This window comes from Caenorhabditis briggsae, assembly GCF_000004555.2.
Source record: "Caenorhabditis briggsae complete genome, chrX, whole genome shotgun sequence".
NCBI classification, from domain to species: domain Eukaryota; kingdom Metazoa; phylum Nematoda; class Chromadorea; order Rhabditida; family Rhabditidae; genus Caenorhabditis; species Caenorhabditis briggsae.
The window spans coordinates 9682223-9701191 of NC_013491.2; the positions used below are offsets into that span (position 1 = coordinate 9682223).

The window sequence follows — 18969 nt, forward strand, 5'->3', positions numbered from 1 at the left end:
AGTTTTTTTCGTTATAAAAAAAAACACGGAGCCGGAAAAACCTTTGCTCACTACATCTTTTACGGTGACACATGATAAAATGTAGAAAACATAAAAGTCGTTCTCCATCATGAAGAAGAGAATCCAACGAACATCACTACCGTCACAATCGTAAAGAATATGTTTTCAACGATCACCAGAAGTAAACCGAAGAAAACCGAAGGAAACAACTGATGACAAATAACGACTCTAGTGATAGTAGTCTGTAGAGACCGATTAATGGGGTAAAGTCAGCGTCCCGAACGACTAACTAACTAAAAATCTGGCACTCATTTAGCCATTTTAGTCATTTTTCCCCCTCCTGTCAACTCGATTATGCAGAAGAAGCCGGTTTTGTGGTAGAGATGGTAGGAGGGAAACAGGGAGAAATCGACAATTGGCAATACGAAGAAAAAAGACTATCGAGCGGTGGAAATGGCAAGGGAAAACGAAATGGTATACTTGACAAAAAAAGATGCGTATATTAATATCAGTTTGTTTTATGTTTCAATGCCGAAAAGCGATATTGGCGATGCGAATCGTTTTTTTTTTCGTTTTATTTTACAATGGTTACTATGGGTTTTGGATTTTGATGGAAGGGTCGTTTAATACGATAATCGTTCGTTCAGTGAATCGTACTCTATTCGATTCTTTGGCCTTTTTTTCAAAAGAGACGGTGCTAATGACTTTTTTTTCTGTTGTTGGATTGATTTGAATATTCAAAACAGTTGAAACATCACAAAAACAGAAAAGAAAAACAGGGAATCAAAATGGTTTTTACTGATCATCCTCGTGTGACTAGATACTCAGAAGAGTGGGTCGAAATCTAGTTAGTCTCGTCAGCAAAAAAAAACTTTAAAGAAATTACACCTACAAAAATTGAGAATTCGCTTTTTCAAGTGTGTCTCACGTGAAAACTGAATGAACAAGAGGCGAGAAGAAGAAGAAGTAACAAAAGGGGTTGAAGGAAAGAAAAGACTGGAAATGGAGGAGAACGGAAGAGAAGAGGAATGGCGAACGACGACAAAAGGACGACAAAAGTGTGACTAAAGACCTGTATTGAACAGGTGCACGTCGGTGGCCGAGTAGGGAGAAACCACGGCCATAGCTGACAATATGATATCCCTTTTTTGGTCAGGTGATCCATCTCTCTTTGAATTAGGTCATTTCTTTTTATAATTTTTCTGATATATTTTTCTCCCTTGATATCATCCCCTGCGCGCAGTGATTTTCATCAACATCTTATGAGAAAACTAGCTCTAGATATTTCGTACTACTACTAATACCACTACAAAAACTTTCAAAGTGAAAAGTGTTTGGTAAAAACGCGAAAAAATGGGTCAACATTGTGTCGCGCACCAGCCGTTACTGTTTGAAAAAGAGGTTGATTGTCAAGAATTTTAAAAATATATGTTATGACAACCCCTAGTAAAAAAATAACGTTAAAAAGACGGCAGGAAAAACGACGACAACGAATTTAATTTGAAAAATCACAAAACTCTTTTAAACACAATTGCAACATTTTAACGAGCTAACGCATAGCAAAACGGGAGGGCGAGCGAGACACAACGTAAAACGAAGAGACACCAGAAACAAGAAATGAGAGACGCAGCGAGGAAGAGAGAACCGTGCGGGAGGCCTTGTCGACCGGGACGACTCACCCCTCGCCCTCACTGTTTTGGCCGACCAAAATGAGCGCTCGTTTCTCTCGCCACCCTCACACTCTCTACGCAAACATATGACGAAATGCCTCTCTTTCTGTGCGAGAAGGGCGAGGATGAGGCATGACGCGACGCGACCGCAACGCGAGCGACGGTTTTGAAGGGCGCTCTATCGGACCAGTTTTGGCCCTCCCTTATCGACTTTGGTGAACTTGGTCGGCAGGAGGCCAAATGGCCAAACGGAACACTCTACTGTTTGTTACCTCCTCCTTTTTTACCTTATTCTCTTCGTACTAACCGTTGCATCGTATTTTTCGTCTTGGAAAACAGTCACTTTTTTCAGCAACTCGGGATGATTGGCGGATTGTTTGTGTACAATCACAAAGGAGAAGTGCTCATCTCAAGAATCTATCGCGACGATGTCACGTAAGTATTGATTTGTTGCAGCAGCGAGTAACATAGAATACAAGCGCAGCGATGTTTTTCTGCTTTTAAAGTGGTTATTTGTGATCAAACATAACACTATTGATGCGCTGGAAGATAAAAATAAAATACAGCAAAGGGGTGACAACAGCGCTCGTAACTAATAAAGATCACTTGCAAATAGCCAAAAACAGGAAAAAACAAACATTTAATCCAATTTTCAGCCGAAACGCCGTGGACGCTTTCCGAGTCAATGTCATCCATGCTCGGCAGCAAGTTCGGTCGCCAGTTACGAATATGGCTCGCACCTCGTTCTTCCATGTAAAGCGCGGAAATGTGTGGATTTGTGCGGTGACTCGTCAAAACGTCAACGCTGCTATGGTTTTCGAGGTAACCAATAGTTGCAGCGAGTCAACATCTCAAAATTTTTGAATTTTCAGTTTCTGAAGCGCTTCGCCGACACGATGCAATCGTATTTTGGAAAGTTGAATGAAGAGAACGTGAAGAACAACTTTGTGCTCATTTATGAGCTCCTCGATGAGATTCTCGATTTTGGATATCCACAGAACACGGATCCAGGAGTCCTCAAAACGTTCATCACTCAACAAGGAGTTCGCACTGCTGTGAGTAGGGAGTTCAGGGTCAGACTGAGGGTTGATGTACTAGTGGGGCTCCAATAAAGTCTCAGAATGCCAATAAATCCTCCACTACAGATCTTACTATATCAAACACAGAATATGTATAAAAAAAGACTACTATCGTGGGCTGTATCCCTCTATATCTAACCATTCTCCGCCTATATAGAATAACCAACAACATAAATACATATATTTACTATGAGGCTATCTTTTGTAGGATGCTCCGGTTCCTGTGGTAAGTTTTAATATTGTGTATGGATTGTGTCGTTGTGTGCACGAGAAATGATTCTTATTCTCTTTATTAGTTTCCGTCTTGTTGATCCCTTTTCCTTGTCTCGACGCCGCGGACTGAAAATAATGCCGTTATTGGAAAAAGAAACCCAATATCGGAAGGGTGCAATCTTCATATTTTTTAGTTCCAAGTAAAATGTTCAATTCCTCAAGGGATTTATATTGTTGCAGACCAAAGAGGAGCAGTCGCAGATCACATCTCAAGTGACCGGACAAATCGGATGGCGTCGTGAAGGTATCAAATACCGACGTAATGAGCTTTTCCTGGATGTCATCGAATATGTGAACCTGCTCATGAATCAGCAAGGTAGTTCAGCTGTGATTCAACCTGATAATCAAATTTTCAAGTTTTCAGGACAAGTCCTCTCCGCTCACGTTGCCGGTAAAGTTGCCATGAAGTCGTACTTGAGTGGAATGCCTGAGTGCAAGTTTGGCATCAACGATAAGATCACGATTGAAGGAAAGTCCAAACCAGGAAGCGATGATCCGAACAAAGCGTAAGTTGAAGATAATCTGGTTCACCCTGAGTGTAATGGATATTTATTTGCAGAAGCCGTGCCGCTGTGGCCATTGATGACTGTCAATTCCACCAATGCGTGAAGCTCACGAAATTTGAGACGGAGCACGCGATCTCGTTTATTCCACCCGACGGCGAGTACGAGTTGATGAGGTATGAATGGTTTCATGGATCCTAGATCAACAACAACCGTTATTTTAGATACCGCACAACCAAGGATATCCAACTCCCATTCCGTGTCATCCCATTGGTTCGTGAGGTGTCCCGCAACAAGATGGAAGTCAAAGTAGCCCCATTCTACTTCTACACTTTCTATAAAGTGACGACTTTCAGGTTGTCGTCAAGTCCAACTTCAAGCCATCACTTTTGGCTCAAAAAATTGAAGTTCGCATCCCAACACCACCGAACACATCCGGCGTTCAGCTGATTTGCATGAAGGGAAAAGCCAAGTACAAGGCTGGCGAGAATGCCATTGTGTGGAAGTGAGTTGTCTATCCGGGAGAGACAGGGTCTCGTTTTTGGGGCCCATGCACACAGTCTTCTCACATACACATAGGATTAAAGCGAGAGTTGGGAGGGATGATGAAACGCAAAGAAAAGAAACCCGCACAATTTTGGGGTGTCTAAGGAAGAGAAGAAAACCGATGAGGGAAAAGAAAACTATGGGGTTAGAGGGTGAAGGCGTGAAGCTGTACATGTATGAAAAGAAGAAAGAAGATAGGAAGAGGAACTCTAAGAAAGTGGCTTGAGAATTTCAGTGAACTTTTCTGCGACGCGGAAAGGAAGAAGAGAAAATTGAAAAAATTTAGAAAACTAGATGGAGACGAATTTTGGAAAATTGAAAACTTGGATCACTTCTCAAAAATATCAATGACACACAGGGTGAAGCAATTGCTAGCATGGCAGCTGAACTAAAAAAACCACTTAATTTTAGAAACTTGATTGAATTAGTTACCGCATTTTTCTAGCACCATACATCTCAAATTTCATGTTTTGACTGAGAATTGGAAAATTGCCAAATTTAGTTAGGCATCTGGGTACATTTTTAATGCAGAAAGTTTGGGATTAGTACGTATAATGAGAGAAACCAACTTGGAATCTGACTCCCCACGTGGAAGCATTGAAAAACTGGCGTTTTCCCTAATATCAGCTCTTGAAAGCATAATATCAGGTCCAGAATGCTTATAGGAATAATTCCATTCGATTATTATGATAATTAGTTTGGAACAAAGAATGAGATTTTAGAAATTCAGAATGCATAAATGAAAAAAAGAAATTTATAGTTTACAAGAGTAAGCTAAAAATATCCCATTTGACTGAGCTTCCTAGAATGTATAAATTCATCCAATAATCAATTTTCCCATGATCAAGAAACATGTTAACAACAACTCATAGAAGCACAAATCACATGAAACATTGATCTTTCACACACTCTATATTTACTCGTAATTTTCAGGATCAAGCGTATGGCTGGAATGAAGGAAAGCCAAATTTCGGCCGAAATTGACCTCCTCTCCACTGGTAACGTTGAGAAGAAGAAATGGAATCGCCCACCGGTCAGCATGAACTTCGAGGTAACTATCCTTCAACTTTTGAATTCACCAACAAAATCAAGTTTCCAGGTTCCATTTGCCCCATCTGGCCTCAAGGTGCGCTACTTGAAGGTGTTCGAGCCAAAACTCAACTACTCTGACCACGACGTGATCAAGTGGGTCCGCTACATTGGAAGATCCGGATTGTACGAGACTCGATGCTAGTCGAATATTCCCCTATACATCTGATTCCGCTCGCCTTCACGTCAGTCATTTGCTCACCTCTCGGTTATTCGCCCACATTAAATTATTTGCCTTCATTTTTCATAATTTCTCTCGGCTTGTAGGATTTTTCAACCTAATTTTATTTATTTATTTATTTAATCATTAGTTCCTAGACCTTTTTGTTTCTCTTACAGAAATCTAACTTTTGCATGCTCTTGTAGTAAAGAAACCCATACCTGTAACCTGAATCAAATTTCTACCAACAACTTCAAAAAAATGCATTTTCTGTGCCAAGAATCAAAACGATCCACTCCTCCACAAGTAGATTAGTTTTGAGCCCGTTTCTCACCAATTCACATTTTCTCGTCAAAATAACTTCACTTCAAACTGTCTTAAAATCCCCGTTATTTTTTGAGCAGCAATATTTCCCTAACCCAAATTTATTTATATTATTATAATTTATTTTATTTAGCATTCTGCTTAATTTTCATGTGTCCTCTAACACATTCCACTTTTCTAGGTCTGCAATTCGATGCGTCTATTTATTATCTTTGTAGCATAATAAATAAAATTTCAACAGCTTTGAATGCTTGGTTTATCAGAATATTGACCCGTTTCTGGTCTGTGGAAGGGAAGGTTGAAAATTTCAGAAATCACTTTATCAAACTGGTCACTTGTTCCGGATTCAACAATATATCCGAACAAAACTAGTGGAAATGAATACATTTTACATTGACTAATACATAGACAAAATATGTATTGATAACGTGAAAATGAAGCGGATTAAAATTCAGAAGTCGCACCCATTTCCGGATTCAAAAATTTCTCCATCGTCCAAAAATAATGACAGAACTCTTGTTTTTCGTGATTTCCGTGTTTTTGTAAAACTGGTTAATAGAAGTTTTCTTGAGTTAGAATTCAGTAATTTTCCATTTTCTCACTTTCATTTTTATTTTCTTATTTAACTTTTTAGGAACTCTATTTTTTTACAGTCCAGTCTCAGTACTTATTAAAGAAAACCATGTGTTAAATTTGACCCCATCAAAAAATGTAAGCTACACACAAAAAGAAAGCATACTCAGAAAAGGTAAACTAATGCCGCGTTCAAAGCTTCCTAATCTGAATGTGAGACTTCCAGTGCTCTGGGCTCCAATCTGGACTTCCCAGTAATCCCTCATTTGGGAAATTGGGGCGTGGCCAAAAAAATACAATGATATCCAAAAACTTTTAGTATCTAAACATTTTTAATAAGTAACACAACAGAAATGTTGGTCGAAGTGGGCGTTTTGGGAGGGCCCCCTATTGCAAGTTTCACAATAAATTATTTGAGCCCTATCAAACAAACTGTGGCGAGTTCAGTTTTTTTCCAGAGTTAGATTTTTTTTCTTGAATTAGATTTTTCTCCTATTATTCGGGGGTTCACAAGTTTCATGTCGTTGTCTTTTTTAATATTCTTATGATAATGAACAGAAAAAATTCCTAATCCTGAAAAAAGTCTCCAAAACGTTTTCTGGAGGTATGGGGAATCGAACCCCAGACTTCTCGCATGCAAAGCGAGCGCTCTACCCCTGAGCTATACCCCCTCACACTCATGAACATGTAAAGCTAAATGAAGCCAAAACATGTTTGGTGTTCGGAATGAAGACGCAGTGTGTATGAAGTCAAGATGTTTTTCAACAACATATTTTTTGTTCGTTGTTTGGTATAGCGAGGAATTGCCGTTTCCGGGGGAAGTTCAAAGAATTAGTGTGGGCGGCAAATAAAGTAATGTTCTCGAAAATAAGAATAAGTGAATGAATAGTAAGTCAAAGTTGACCTTTTTGCTGTTCCGATTAACTGAATAACAAAACAGCCACACTTTTGTGCTCTTGCGCTTGTTTCGATTCTCAAAAAACTATTTTTCGAAAATTCACTAGATTAGCTTAGATGTGTGAATGTTCTCAGTCTTTCACTCCTTCTGAATTCCACTTTTTTGAGTGTTTCATCGTTGATCTGAAACTTCAATTTGGATCATTATTGATCAATTCTCTCTATATTCTAATCGAAATACTTCTGAAGTTGACATTCTGAAGAAGTTCAACTACAACATACACACTCTTCTCTGTGCTTTAACTTTGTTCTTTTTTTTTCATCTGTTTTTTTTACACATTTGCTGCAAAATCGAATTGGGTGAACCTGATTTGCACGTATCTAAAGCTAATCAAACTAAAGGAATGGATAGGGACAAAAAGACAAAGTGAGAATTAGTCGTCTCTTCGTCATTGATGTAAATTGAATTATCCTACTACTTTTTTTAAAACAAACTTTCACGTTTTTTTTCCGTTTCCTAGTATTTTCTCTTTCATCTTTTCTCACAGAAGCGAGATAATTTGAAAAAATGCTTTGCAAAATTTTAATGACGTGACAGATAAATTTTATGACACGATTCTTTTGTGTTAGGCGCAAAAAGTTTGATGAAACGTTTTTGATTGAGTGGATCTCGAGTAAGTGCTCTCATCTAGTTCCTCAACGTTTCAAGTAGCCCGGTTTGATCATTTTTCTGTTTTTTTATTAGACAGGAGCAACGGGAAGTAGAGTACCACTCGACCACACAATAAGCCATTTTCTTCTGTCCGCTTGAAAGATTCCAGACTTTTTTTTTGCTCGTTTTGTCATTTATTCTGTCACGTCTCTAAACTTTTTGGTAAATTGCCTTCTCTTGTGATGGGTTTCGTTCGTGTTTAAGCTGTTTTCGCAATTCCTGCGAAACTCTAAGAAAAAATACAGCTGACTTCTCGAAAACTGAATAATTCCTATATGTATACTTGGTATTGGGGCCGTTGGACACCCTTCTCGATCAAATTTTTTATCGAGGTTTTATAGTAGTACACATCTCAGGTTTATGGTTCTCACCGGCTCTCTCTCTTTCACATTGTTTTCATCAACATTGAGTAGTGGCCCTTTGTTTCGGCATCCAAAAATCTATTTTGGAAAAAAATGATCAATTTTCGGAATACTAATTTTTGAAATATAGCATTTTGCAAGTATAATTACCGTTAAGAAGGAGCGACTCTTCTTATGTTTCAAGGTACCTCCGAAGTGCTATTCTATTACAAACTCCCGTCAATTAGAATACCCCCTTCTGTTTATGAAACTTCTAAAAAAATATTTTCCTGAAAACATAAGGATTTCCACCTCAAAGCACATATTTGAAAAGAGGACTTCTGTTACAGGGTTCTACTTTTCCCGAGACTCTCTCGGAGGGCCCTTCTATTAGACGTGTCCTTCTATCGGTAAAGAAATAATCATTTGACTGTTCGAAAAATGACAAAGGGTTGGTCAAAAAGTTGGTTGCAGTTTTACACTCAAAAAGTCCCTTCTATATATGAATTTCTTATGAATAGTGCTAACACAGTTCGAGGTTCTATTTATAGTTTTTCGAAGATTAGATGCAGTTTTCGTCGATCCACATATATCCTATATTATCACCCTTCAATCATAAAAATTGGTAGTTTGAACTACATACAGAAGATACATTCCAGTTCAAAACTGATTTCCAATAAAATTTTTAAATTTTCGATTTGAATTTATGAAGAAAAGTTTTTGAGAACACACAATCCGTCTTCGATTGCACTTGGAATTTGATATATATTTTCAATGTTCATGAAAATTGTCCAAAATAATTTCTGACTCCTTTCAAGATGATTCTCCTATCATCATCAAATAGTATCGCATTTCGATTGATCTTATACTCTTTTCCCCAAAAATTTAGAACTTCCTTTTTTCAAAACTTTTCCAAAAAAAAACTATTACTTTTACTAGCGAGAAGTCATAAGATTCTCATTTTCTCGACTTCTCCTGGAGCTGTTATTCTTTGTTCTTTCTTTTTGTTCTAAAGAAACCCGCCCACAACAATTGTGCTCCCCTTTTGCAACTACATTCTAACGTTTGCGGTCAATTCATCTAATCTTTGTAGATAGATTCACGCACACGTTCTAAAACAAACAGCAACTAATCCTTTCTCTTACTAGAAACATACTCGTTCAACTGACCGCTTCCTTTTTCTCTTTTCTGTTTTTCTCTTGTTTTCTCATCTGCCCAGTGACACTAATTGCGCTTGAAACATACGGACACGTTAGCTCAGCATCCGTCCATCTATTGGCCTTATAAACTTTCATTTATCTGAAAATCAGCGCTTGGTTTTCTGCGTTAGTTAGCGAGATGCATTGGCTGTCAGAGTACGTTAATAGAAATAAAATGTTTCTTTGGATTTATTCGAAAATTTTGAACTTTGACAGTGCTCAATCGAATAAACTTGAAATTGTATAGTTCGATACTGCAGCTGCAATTTGATAAAATCAAATTCATGTCTAAGGAGAAACCTATTACGTAGATATCTTCAAACTCCAAATATTTGCATATCTGTTTCATTTCAAACACCACGCAGCTGAAAATTCAAGAGAAACGAAACATCGGATATGATGATCAATAATCTAAAAAATGAGAAAAGAGTTTCTTTGATGGATTAGTGAGATGAACTAATCGAATGAACATGTTTCCCTTTTCTGTCTATCTTGTTTCTCCTTTTCTGTATGGAGATAATTTATGGCTCCAGTTTTTATGACGTGCTCAATGCCAGTTTTATTGTGAGCATTGTTTGTAAAAATCAATTAAACCGCCCTTGGAAGTCATAATTTATACAATAAAACAGACAATTTGTTGGCACACCTGGGAGGTTAAAAATAGTCCCGGAAAAGTTTTGTTTACTTTTGACATTTTTTCTTGATTTTTTAATCTCGATATATGATAGTTTAAAATTTCAAATTGTTGTTCAACAAATTGTAAAATCAAGAATGTTCGAAACGGGTTTTGGAGTTCCGAAAATTCCAAAATTTTCGGATTGACATTCCGACGAGAATGATTTCGAAAAAATCTGAATATCAGAATATTGCCAACCTACTTTTCCGGAATGGGAACTTTTTGGACTACGATATGCCAAAAGCAAACCGAATCTCTGCGCTGTCCTCGAGAAGAATTACATTATGCTTTTTTCGAATTTCAAAATCTATTAATCAATTGTTTGCCTTTTTGTGATTAGAAAGTGGGATTCCGAATTCCCAAAATTCCAAAGTTTTGAAACTCGGAATTTTCAATAACAAAAACAAAATACAACTGAATTCAAATTTTAAGCAAATAACTTTTTATCTGTCTTTTTCAAAAAATTGAAATCTGTTTTTTTTTCGCGAATCCCTTCACAAGAAAAAAATGTTTTCTCAACTTCTGGAAAAAGTCAGAAGCATAAATTCCTTAGAAATGACGATTTGACACCTTCATTCACCTTTTTGGCTCAACGAGCCGTGAAAAGGCGAAAGACTAATTTTTGAGCATAAATAGGACACTTGGCAGATTTTAAAATTTTTTTTTCAAAACCCACCTGAAAAAGAACATTTAACTACTAAACATTTTTCTTTTAATTTTTAAAAAATGAGGAAAAATTGATTCATCTGAAAAAAACAAAGAATGATCGTTCTAACTAGAAATGAAAAATAATTAAATGCCATTGAATGACTTTTTCAAACACTCTTCATTCTTTTCACTGCAACTCTTCAAAATTGTTATTGGGGTTTTCTCTCTCCAGCATTTTTTTCTCACTACTAATAATCTCAAAGCTCACATCCCACCCCTATCCGTTTTCGAGCATCCGGAGAACACTTCGTTTTCCACTTCCACCTTCGTTGTTCAAGAAGAACACAAACCGTCACTCAAAATTCATCGTAACGTTAGTGTGAAATTATTCGATTATTCTAGTAATAATGGCACCACGCTAGTAATTAAATTCGGACCCTCTGTGCTTGTGCCAGAAAAAAGCTAATCAAATTTTGGGACATCACGTGTCACCTATCATTTCAAATTCATTGATTGAATCTAGTTTTAAAGTGCGTAAATAAAAATTAAACCCAATTCAAATTAATCGACCGAAAACTAACCGAGAAATGCACCAATATCCGTTTCAATTGCTTTGAATGTAGTCTATATTGAAAATCAGAAAAAATTCACTCAATTCTTCCTACTTTTTTCATCAATACGAACAAATAGAACTCGATAGACCAGCAATCTCCTTAGACTTCTTTAATCTTCATTAGAACTAACGATTTTTTTTTGTTTTTTTTGTATTCTTTTCTTTTTTTTTCCCACCAGCTCTTCTTTGAACCTACAAGTAGCTACTTTGGGGAGAAGAAATTTTCCCGTTGCAATTCCGGAAAACTAAATCTAAGAGAATTATCTGTGACCAGTTGTTTTTTTGGCCTTTCGCGCATTTTTTGTCTGACATAGATTCCCGGACAAATCTATTGTTTTTTTTTTGATTTCCTGAGAATCACAAAAAAGTTTCGAAAGAAACTGAGATGTATTTTTAAGCCACATCTCAATTGTTCACGGTTGTATTTCAGTTTTTTTTCTTCTGTGGACCAAACTGATCCTAAAAGAATTATCAGCGACCAGATGTTTTTTTTGTCGCCTTTTCCCATTATTTGTTTGAACAAGATTCCTGGAATAATCTATTTGGTTTTGTTTCTGAGAACTACAGTCCATGTTTCAACGAAAACGGACAGGATTTCCTAAGCCACGTTACAGATGATTTACGATAATATTTCAGTTTTTTTCTTTTGTAACGTCATATTGGCTTCTGACGAATCCGTGACTTAGTTCATCAAATTTATTGCTAACTGAGTAAGGATTTGCAAAACGCCCCTTCGCTAAGACTAAAATGATCCACTTTAAGTATAATGGCCCCATTTCTCGAACCAAGCGCATATTTCATTATGAAAGCTCTCACTGACTTTAAGGAAATTCAAACCAAGCTTTTTTTCGAACTCTCATCGTGTGGGCAGGAATCCGATTTAAGCTCCTTCCTCATTTTTTGAAGTCCTTAAGATTATTGTACCAATAGTCCGCCCACCTGTTCTGACTCCTGAAGTCAATTCTGAGTTCTATAAATTGGTGTACCCCTTTTCAAAACGTTTTTTGGTATGAAGTGAAGAATGAATGGGAAATACACGAATACTCTAGTTTTGGGAACCTTTGCATTTATAAGGACCACTGGTGAAATTTTTTAATTCGTTTTAAAACTTTTTTGAAATTGTACCCTAGTGATTTGTAGACTTTAATACTTCTGAAAAACGATCCGTAGTCTGAAACACTGCAATTAATAGAAAATCTTATTTTGAAACAAGCACGAATAAGCTGGACCAAGTATGGTTCTATTTGCCTTTTTCTTTTAGAGGAATCTAATTAAGAAAACAAGTCTCTATTCGTTTCTAGTTCAGACTTCTCATCGGAAGTTTCCAGTTTGTTTTTCTGGATTCTCTGATTCCTGTTTCAGAAAAACACCCCAAATACTCCCAGATTAGTGGCTCATTTAGTATTTGAGTGATTCAATCAACACATTATCTTCAACAAAACCGGAAAAAATAGTTGCTGTTGAGAATGTTTTTCGATTACATATCAAGGATTTGATTTAGACATCCAAACCAAAAAATATCCTCTCACTTTTAATTTACATCTTATTTTTTGTCTATAACGAATATTCATTAGAAGCCATCGTGGTCCCATTTTCATTTCTTGAAATCTTCGTTAAAACCAAACGAAGCACCGCCTAGTCATGGCAAGTTTTTTTCTGCCCGCCGGGCCCTCCGCTTCCTAGACCACGCCTACCAGATGGCGGCTCAGTGTTGCTCCACAGAGCTTTTTCGCCCAAAACGCACAGACCGGGTCTGGCGGACAAGACTCTTGAACGTTTCCTTCTCTCTGTTTTTCCACGTCAAGAGATTGGGATACTGTAGCAAGAGCTGATCCAGAAAAAATAGCATAATTTAACTGCACCCTTTTCCTATTTTTTCCGGCGTTCTCTATTTTTAGTCACTTGATTTTTTTCTTCTTTTCTTTATCCATCCATCTTCCGAATAGTACCTTCATTTTCATAATTTGATTAGGTTTTTTCACGAACTCAACCTACGTCATTTAGTTTCTGGTCTTCCTAATCTCTACCTCTTTTTGTATTCATGAGATTTTCAGCATCTGTAAGTAATCCTCCTCTCCAGATTTGTTTCCACCCTCTCTTTTTTTCACACTTCTATTTTTAGAATTGATTCATCCCAATTTTTGTTTTTTTTTTTTCAAAATTATAGGTCACAAAGAGAAAAACGGACTCACCAATTATTCTCGAACCCAAATCGGGTACCCCGCTTTGACAGATTTCCATTAAATTCTAAATTTTTCGGCCTATTTCAAGGTGTTCATTTTGTCCTCTGAGTGCTGTCTCCTTCGTCCAAATGATGGATCCACCATTGGGTACTAGTCCGATTTTCAATTTATCGATCAATGACACCTTCAATGCTTCCGCTTGCGAAGATGTCTCTGAATTGCGAATTGCTTTCATCAGGTGAGCCAATAAAAAGAGTTTTTTATGTTCCCGATGTACTTTTTAAAAGATCTCGGGTTCTCTTTTTCGTTGTTTGTCTGCAAAAAACACATCACGCGAGAAGTATATATGTATCTGACTGATCAACTCCTTTGATAACTTTTTTCGCGCAGTTTCATATTCTTTTCTCCTTTGCCAGTGTCTGTGGGGACTCATTTCAAAATCAAAAACTAATCCATCTCTATATCCACCAGGGGTCACAAAAGGAACGGGAAATTAGTTATCCTTTGTTTGTATCCCATTCCTGGCGACACGAAAATGTCTGGATACGTATGAAATACGTGTACAAAATTTATGGGGGAAGAAAAAAAAAGTTGCGGAGCGATAAACCTTTAGTCCCACAGGCAAATCTTAATCCGGAAAAACTATATTTTTTGTCGAGAAGCAATTTCCGGGCGCGGAAATCATGTTGAGAGATAAGCGAACTCTTCCGTGCTGTTTCCTGAGTTTTTTTCATGTCTAGCTGTTACATGTGAGAGATGTGAGGGGCACCGGACAAAGTTTAATTATATGCAAATGCGAAGTGCACCATCAAATGAAGAATTCGGTCATTCAAAGGAGGAGCACACATTGGTCGAGAAAAAAATTTTGAGAGGAAGGAAATGTTTTGTGCCTCCTTTTCCGATGGGATCAATGAGCGACAGGTCCGAAACAGAAAATGGAACAAATCAATTTGCAACATTTAGATTGGAAAGAAGAGAGAAAAATGTCATAGGGTTTCTTAGGTTACTCATCGGGAACTCTTTGGGGACCAACTTCGTAACCACTAAAACACACAATTTATGATCTTTTGAATATTCTAGAACTTTTCGTGTTGAGCTGCAGAGTTTGAAATCTTCGGGTACATCTGTTTTCAAACTTTTCGACTGTCTGTGAATCATTCAAACGGAGATTGAAGAAGATTTCTGAAGAGGGAATGAGTTCAAAAGTTCTTGAAAAGGCAGAAAAGACGTGGTCGTGAGAAAACACGTCATTTCTACTTTCCCATTGAAACGTTTCAGGATCTGAACTGTAAAATGCTCTCAGTCTCTTCTCGAATAATCTTTCTGCTCTTTTGACCTAGAGTTTTTTTTGATGAATCTTCCAATTCGTGTTTTGCCCCAGACGATATCACACGTGACATCGAAAAAAAAGAAAAGAAAACAGCAAATAGTGAAGAACACTTTGAGTCGTCACTTTTAAATCCTCTTGCTCTTCCTCCCTTTCCAAAAAAGGTCCTCTCTTGTCTTCAAACCGCTAATACTTTGACAAAAACGTATACGTATGCATCGTGACAATGACGGAACCTTTCAATCTTTTTTTGAGCGGGAATGACAAAACGAGGGTAGAGGAAAACATCCATTAAGGCGGAAAGAGAATTGCATAAACACAAAAAGTTCTGGATTCCTATGTGTTTTTTGTGAACAGGATGGAATGGAATAAAATTAAATGTGAGACGAGTCACATAAACAGACTTGATTGGAATTTTTGTTTGCATTAATTTTTATTAATGAAAAATCCCCAAAAAATATAAAAACAAACATTTTCAGCATCGGATCTTGTCTATCAATCCTGGGATGCGCTTCAAACGGGATACTTCTCTTCATGTTTCTATCAAAAACAGAAAAATCCTACCCGTTCCAAACATTCCTGGCGTTTCTCGACTTCATGTTATGTGCACTTTACATTCACTCCTTTGGACTGCTCTCCATATCGGTTGAATACAAAATTCGTGAGTTTATAGTCGTTTGATAGATTTCGAAGTTTCCATTTTCAGCTTTCCTATACGATTTTGTAATGGACACCAATGTGATGTCATTGGTTATGAGTCGTGTCGTCCAATTGTCCATTCCATATACCCTTATTGCCAATTCTCTCGAAAAACTGACTATGATCCTGGGATACGATTGTGAGAGCAGGTTTGTATCAAAAAAATATTTTTTAAGGGAACATCATCATTTTCTGAATTCAGATTTTCATGAAAATGCAGAAACTGACGAGCGTATTCTGAAACTTTTAGAGGTTTTCAGATAGGCTATTTTCAACATATCTTGAAAATTTCATCAGAATCTGGGTTCACAAGTACCGTTGTAAAGTGCACAGCCTTTATCCCATTAAACTCTGTTCTTTGGCATCAGTAATGAATGGTTGTTTGGGATTCTAAGAAAAGAAACAAAGAGTGTTTCCAAGAAAGTTGGTACCTAGTAACTCTAAAAAATGGATTCATAGTGATTTATTGAAAATTGTGTTATTACTGTAGAAGGGCTAAATTTTAATTCCAATGATTCACATGACAATCAGTTGAGCTTTAATGTCAGTTGAGCTCTAACGGCGACAGCTGTCAGTTGCACTTAATAAAATCTGTTTCCATCACTCTATGCTTTCAATTTTCAGATTCTCTTTGTATGTTCGCATCGGGATCATCATGACACTGTTTGGAACAATGACGGCATTACGGTTGAACTGTTTCAAAATGTTTTTCATTCACGTCGAGCCACTTTGCGAATATTTCCATAGAAAATGGCTTAGCTCCGATGCTGAAGAAGTGATCCGATGGAAAGATTTCGAACATAATTTAACTGTAAGTTTGTTCAATTCAGTCTCAGCTAAGAAATCTTCCATTTCAGTTTGTTCACACCATCTTCTCCTTCCTTCTTCTTCTTTTCTGTAACATTTACGTGGTGTACAAACTTCGTACGCAGCATCGCAGGACGCGCCGCCAGTCCACTTCGCCGGCTCAATTGTTTTCGGTATACTTCAGAAATTTTCTGGGATCTAAATCAATTACGGTCTTGACGCCAGTCGGCAACTCTACCACGCAAACACTTGAAAATCGGGTACTTCGTTAAGCCAGATGAATGATATTTTGTGAAAACAGCTTTCCTTCTGTTTTTCCTATTTTTTTTCTTTCCTTCCCTGGTTAGACTATTTTCATACTAGTAAGAAGAGGAACAGGCGCACGGTAAAATATGAAAAATTTTTCTAAAGTTCTCAAAAATTAGTTGATGATTTTATAGGAGGCTTAGGGAAACAAAGAAAATGGGACGAGAAAAAAAGAAGAAAGAAAAAAAAACAGATTTTTGCTCAAGGGCAAACCTATTTGAGTGGGTAGGAACCGTAATTTAATCAACAGAAACATTTCTTGTGAGGACAGGAAACAAAAAAAAAACAAGCGAAAAAACATGCATCCTTGGGGGACACTCTCAAATGGAACTCTAGCATCTAATGAACTTGATAGGACCGAGAACAAAATTGGATAAAACTAAAACATTGTTTCCACCAGGGGAATGATGAAGCCGGCAACAAAACGTCTGAATCCCGAGAGGCTGAAAAGTCTTCAACCGAAGAAGATGAGACTCGAGAGGTTGAAACCTCATTTACCCGCGATGCTGCAGTGCAGAAGAATCATTCCCCCGAAATTCGAGAGGCAATAAATCAGGAGGCCCAATATTCCGAAATTTCTGAAATACAAGAGTATATAGATCAAGAAGCTGAAACTTTGCTATCTTCTTATGTCCATAATCCAGAAGCTGGACCTTCTGAAACACAAGAAGCCAAAGTTCAGATGACCGGAACCTCTAAATCATCGGAAGCTGATCCTGAGAAGGCCGGAGCATCTGATAGTCAAAAAGCCGGCCCCTCTAAAACTCAAGAAACTATACATCGTAGGGCTGGAACTTCTGAAATCCATAAAAATATGAATGAAGAAAACGAGACGGATAGGGCGATTCCTCCACCCGAGGAGGAGGTAACCATTGTAGATTTTTTAATGTTTTAGATGCATTAGAAACAACATTTTCATAGACCACTCCTCCACACGGCTTCCAAAAATCTCAACGAATCTAATTATTTTAATACACAATTTTTAAAACTTCAATTTCGAATAGTATTGAGATTGATTGGGAAAGCCGCCACAAAAATTCTAGGAAATGACCGAAACTCCAATTGAGAACTGAAAAAACTCCAATTGGAACTCCAATTGAGAACTGAAATACATAGATAGTCGTGATATTTTTTTTCTAGATAGTCGTGATATTTGGTCATTTCCTAGTCCACAGTACAGTGTTTCCGCAAAACAAGAATATACGCTTTGTTTGGTTTTATCTTTGAAGGCTGATACTTCTATCTCTTTTAATTATTTTTCTCGCTTCAATTCCCATTGACCCAATCCCCCGTCTTTTGCTTCAAAACCGTGTTTTTAGCCCTCCCATCTGTTGCGTTCAATTTTTTTTTTGCATTCAATAAAAATAGCAATTACAGTCTTCATCTGCTCGAAATCAAGCTGCTTTGGAAATTCGCGAGCAACAATTCAAAATCAAGTGTGCCACAGAAACAACAGCAGTCATTATTTCCGCGTATCTGGTGTGCAACCTGTGCAATTTCGTGCTGTACATCATTGAAAATTTCAAATCTGAAATAATTTTGGTAAGTGTCACAATTTACCAAGACTGACCAGTGGCGAGCAAAGGGACTTAGTAACTAAAACATTCATCATAAGAGCTTAGTGTATTCATTGCTTCTGCACACGCCGAGTCAGACAGAAAAAAAAACACAGACACAAGTAGAGTAAAATATAAAAACGGAGTGAAAATTTGCAGGATGGAAATGGGGGATTCAAGCCGTGGTATGTGATTTCGTGCGACGTTGGATCCAACATGTTCGTGTTCTCTTCAGCAGTACGGATTTTTATCTACTACAAGTACAACAGGGAGATAAAGTGAGGAACATTCTAGTTCTTTAATATAATGTTTCTTTACAGTCACTGTTTCAGGGTTCTTATCAAGAATACTCCTCTAATGAGGTATGCTCGAGGAGATAGCGGTAAAAAAATCGATGACGATAATCTTCTGAAAATGGAAAGAGTCGATGTTTAAATCCAATTGCTTATACATAATTTGTTACCTCCTTACCGTAAAGCCAGTAATAGAAAGACTCCCACACTTTCAATTTTGAGCTGATTTTTCTTGGCTCTACGCAAGATAACGGAAATGTGTCAACTGACAAATTACTTCAGATATTTTGATAAACAGTTCATCAGTTAACCACTTTTTGGTATCTTTGACAGGAACTGAGGAAAATTAGCTTGAAGTTAAAAGTTAGGACCCTTCTATCACAAATTTTACAGTGATTTTCATTTGTATTTATTATGTTTATTCTTTCTCTGCTTCCCAGCTTCTCACACTTTTTGGGTTCTCATGTTTTCCGCTATCAGCCAGCATTCAATTGT

General features: G+C 37.3%; 2 protein-coding genes and 1 non-coding gene across 3 annotated transcripts; 2 read left to right on the forward strand and 1 right to left on the reverse strand.

Moving 5' to 3' along the window:
• Nucleotides 1–2031: 2031 nt before the first annotated feature.
• Nucleotides 2032–5305, forward strand: Cbr-dpy-23 (the record flags this gene model as incomplete). Its single annotated transcript, XM_045239603.1, has 10 exons — nt 2032–2105; nt 2327–2492; nt 2543–2725; nt 3203–3338; nt 3387–3528; nt 3582–3701; nt 3750–3834; nt 3882–4030; nt 5005–5122; nt 5171–5305. The coding sequence occupies 10 exons, from the start codon at nt 2032–2034 to the stop codon at nt 5303–5305; spliced, it is 1308 nt and encodes a 435-aa protein (XP_045095420.1).
• A 1511-nt stretch (nt 5306–6816) lies between these two features.
• Nucleotides 6817–6888, reverse strand: CBG28955. Its single transcript has one exon. It is a non-coding gene (tRNA).
• A 6726-nt stretch (nt 6889–13614) lies between these two features.
• Nucleotides 13615–18616, forward strand: CBG14462 (the record flags this gene model as incomplete). Its single annotated transcript, XM_002644491.1, has 8 exons — nt 13615–13724; nt 15293–15474; nt 15520–15661; nt 16137–16323; nt 17026–17490; nt 18003–18167; nt 18341–18459; nt 18514–18616. The coding sequence occupies 8 exons, from the start codon at nt 13615–13617 to the stop codon at nt 18614–18616; spliced, it is 1473 nt and encodes a 490-aa protein (XP_002644537.1).
• Nucleotides 18617–18969: the final 353 nt, after the last annotated feature.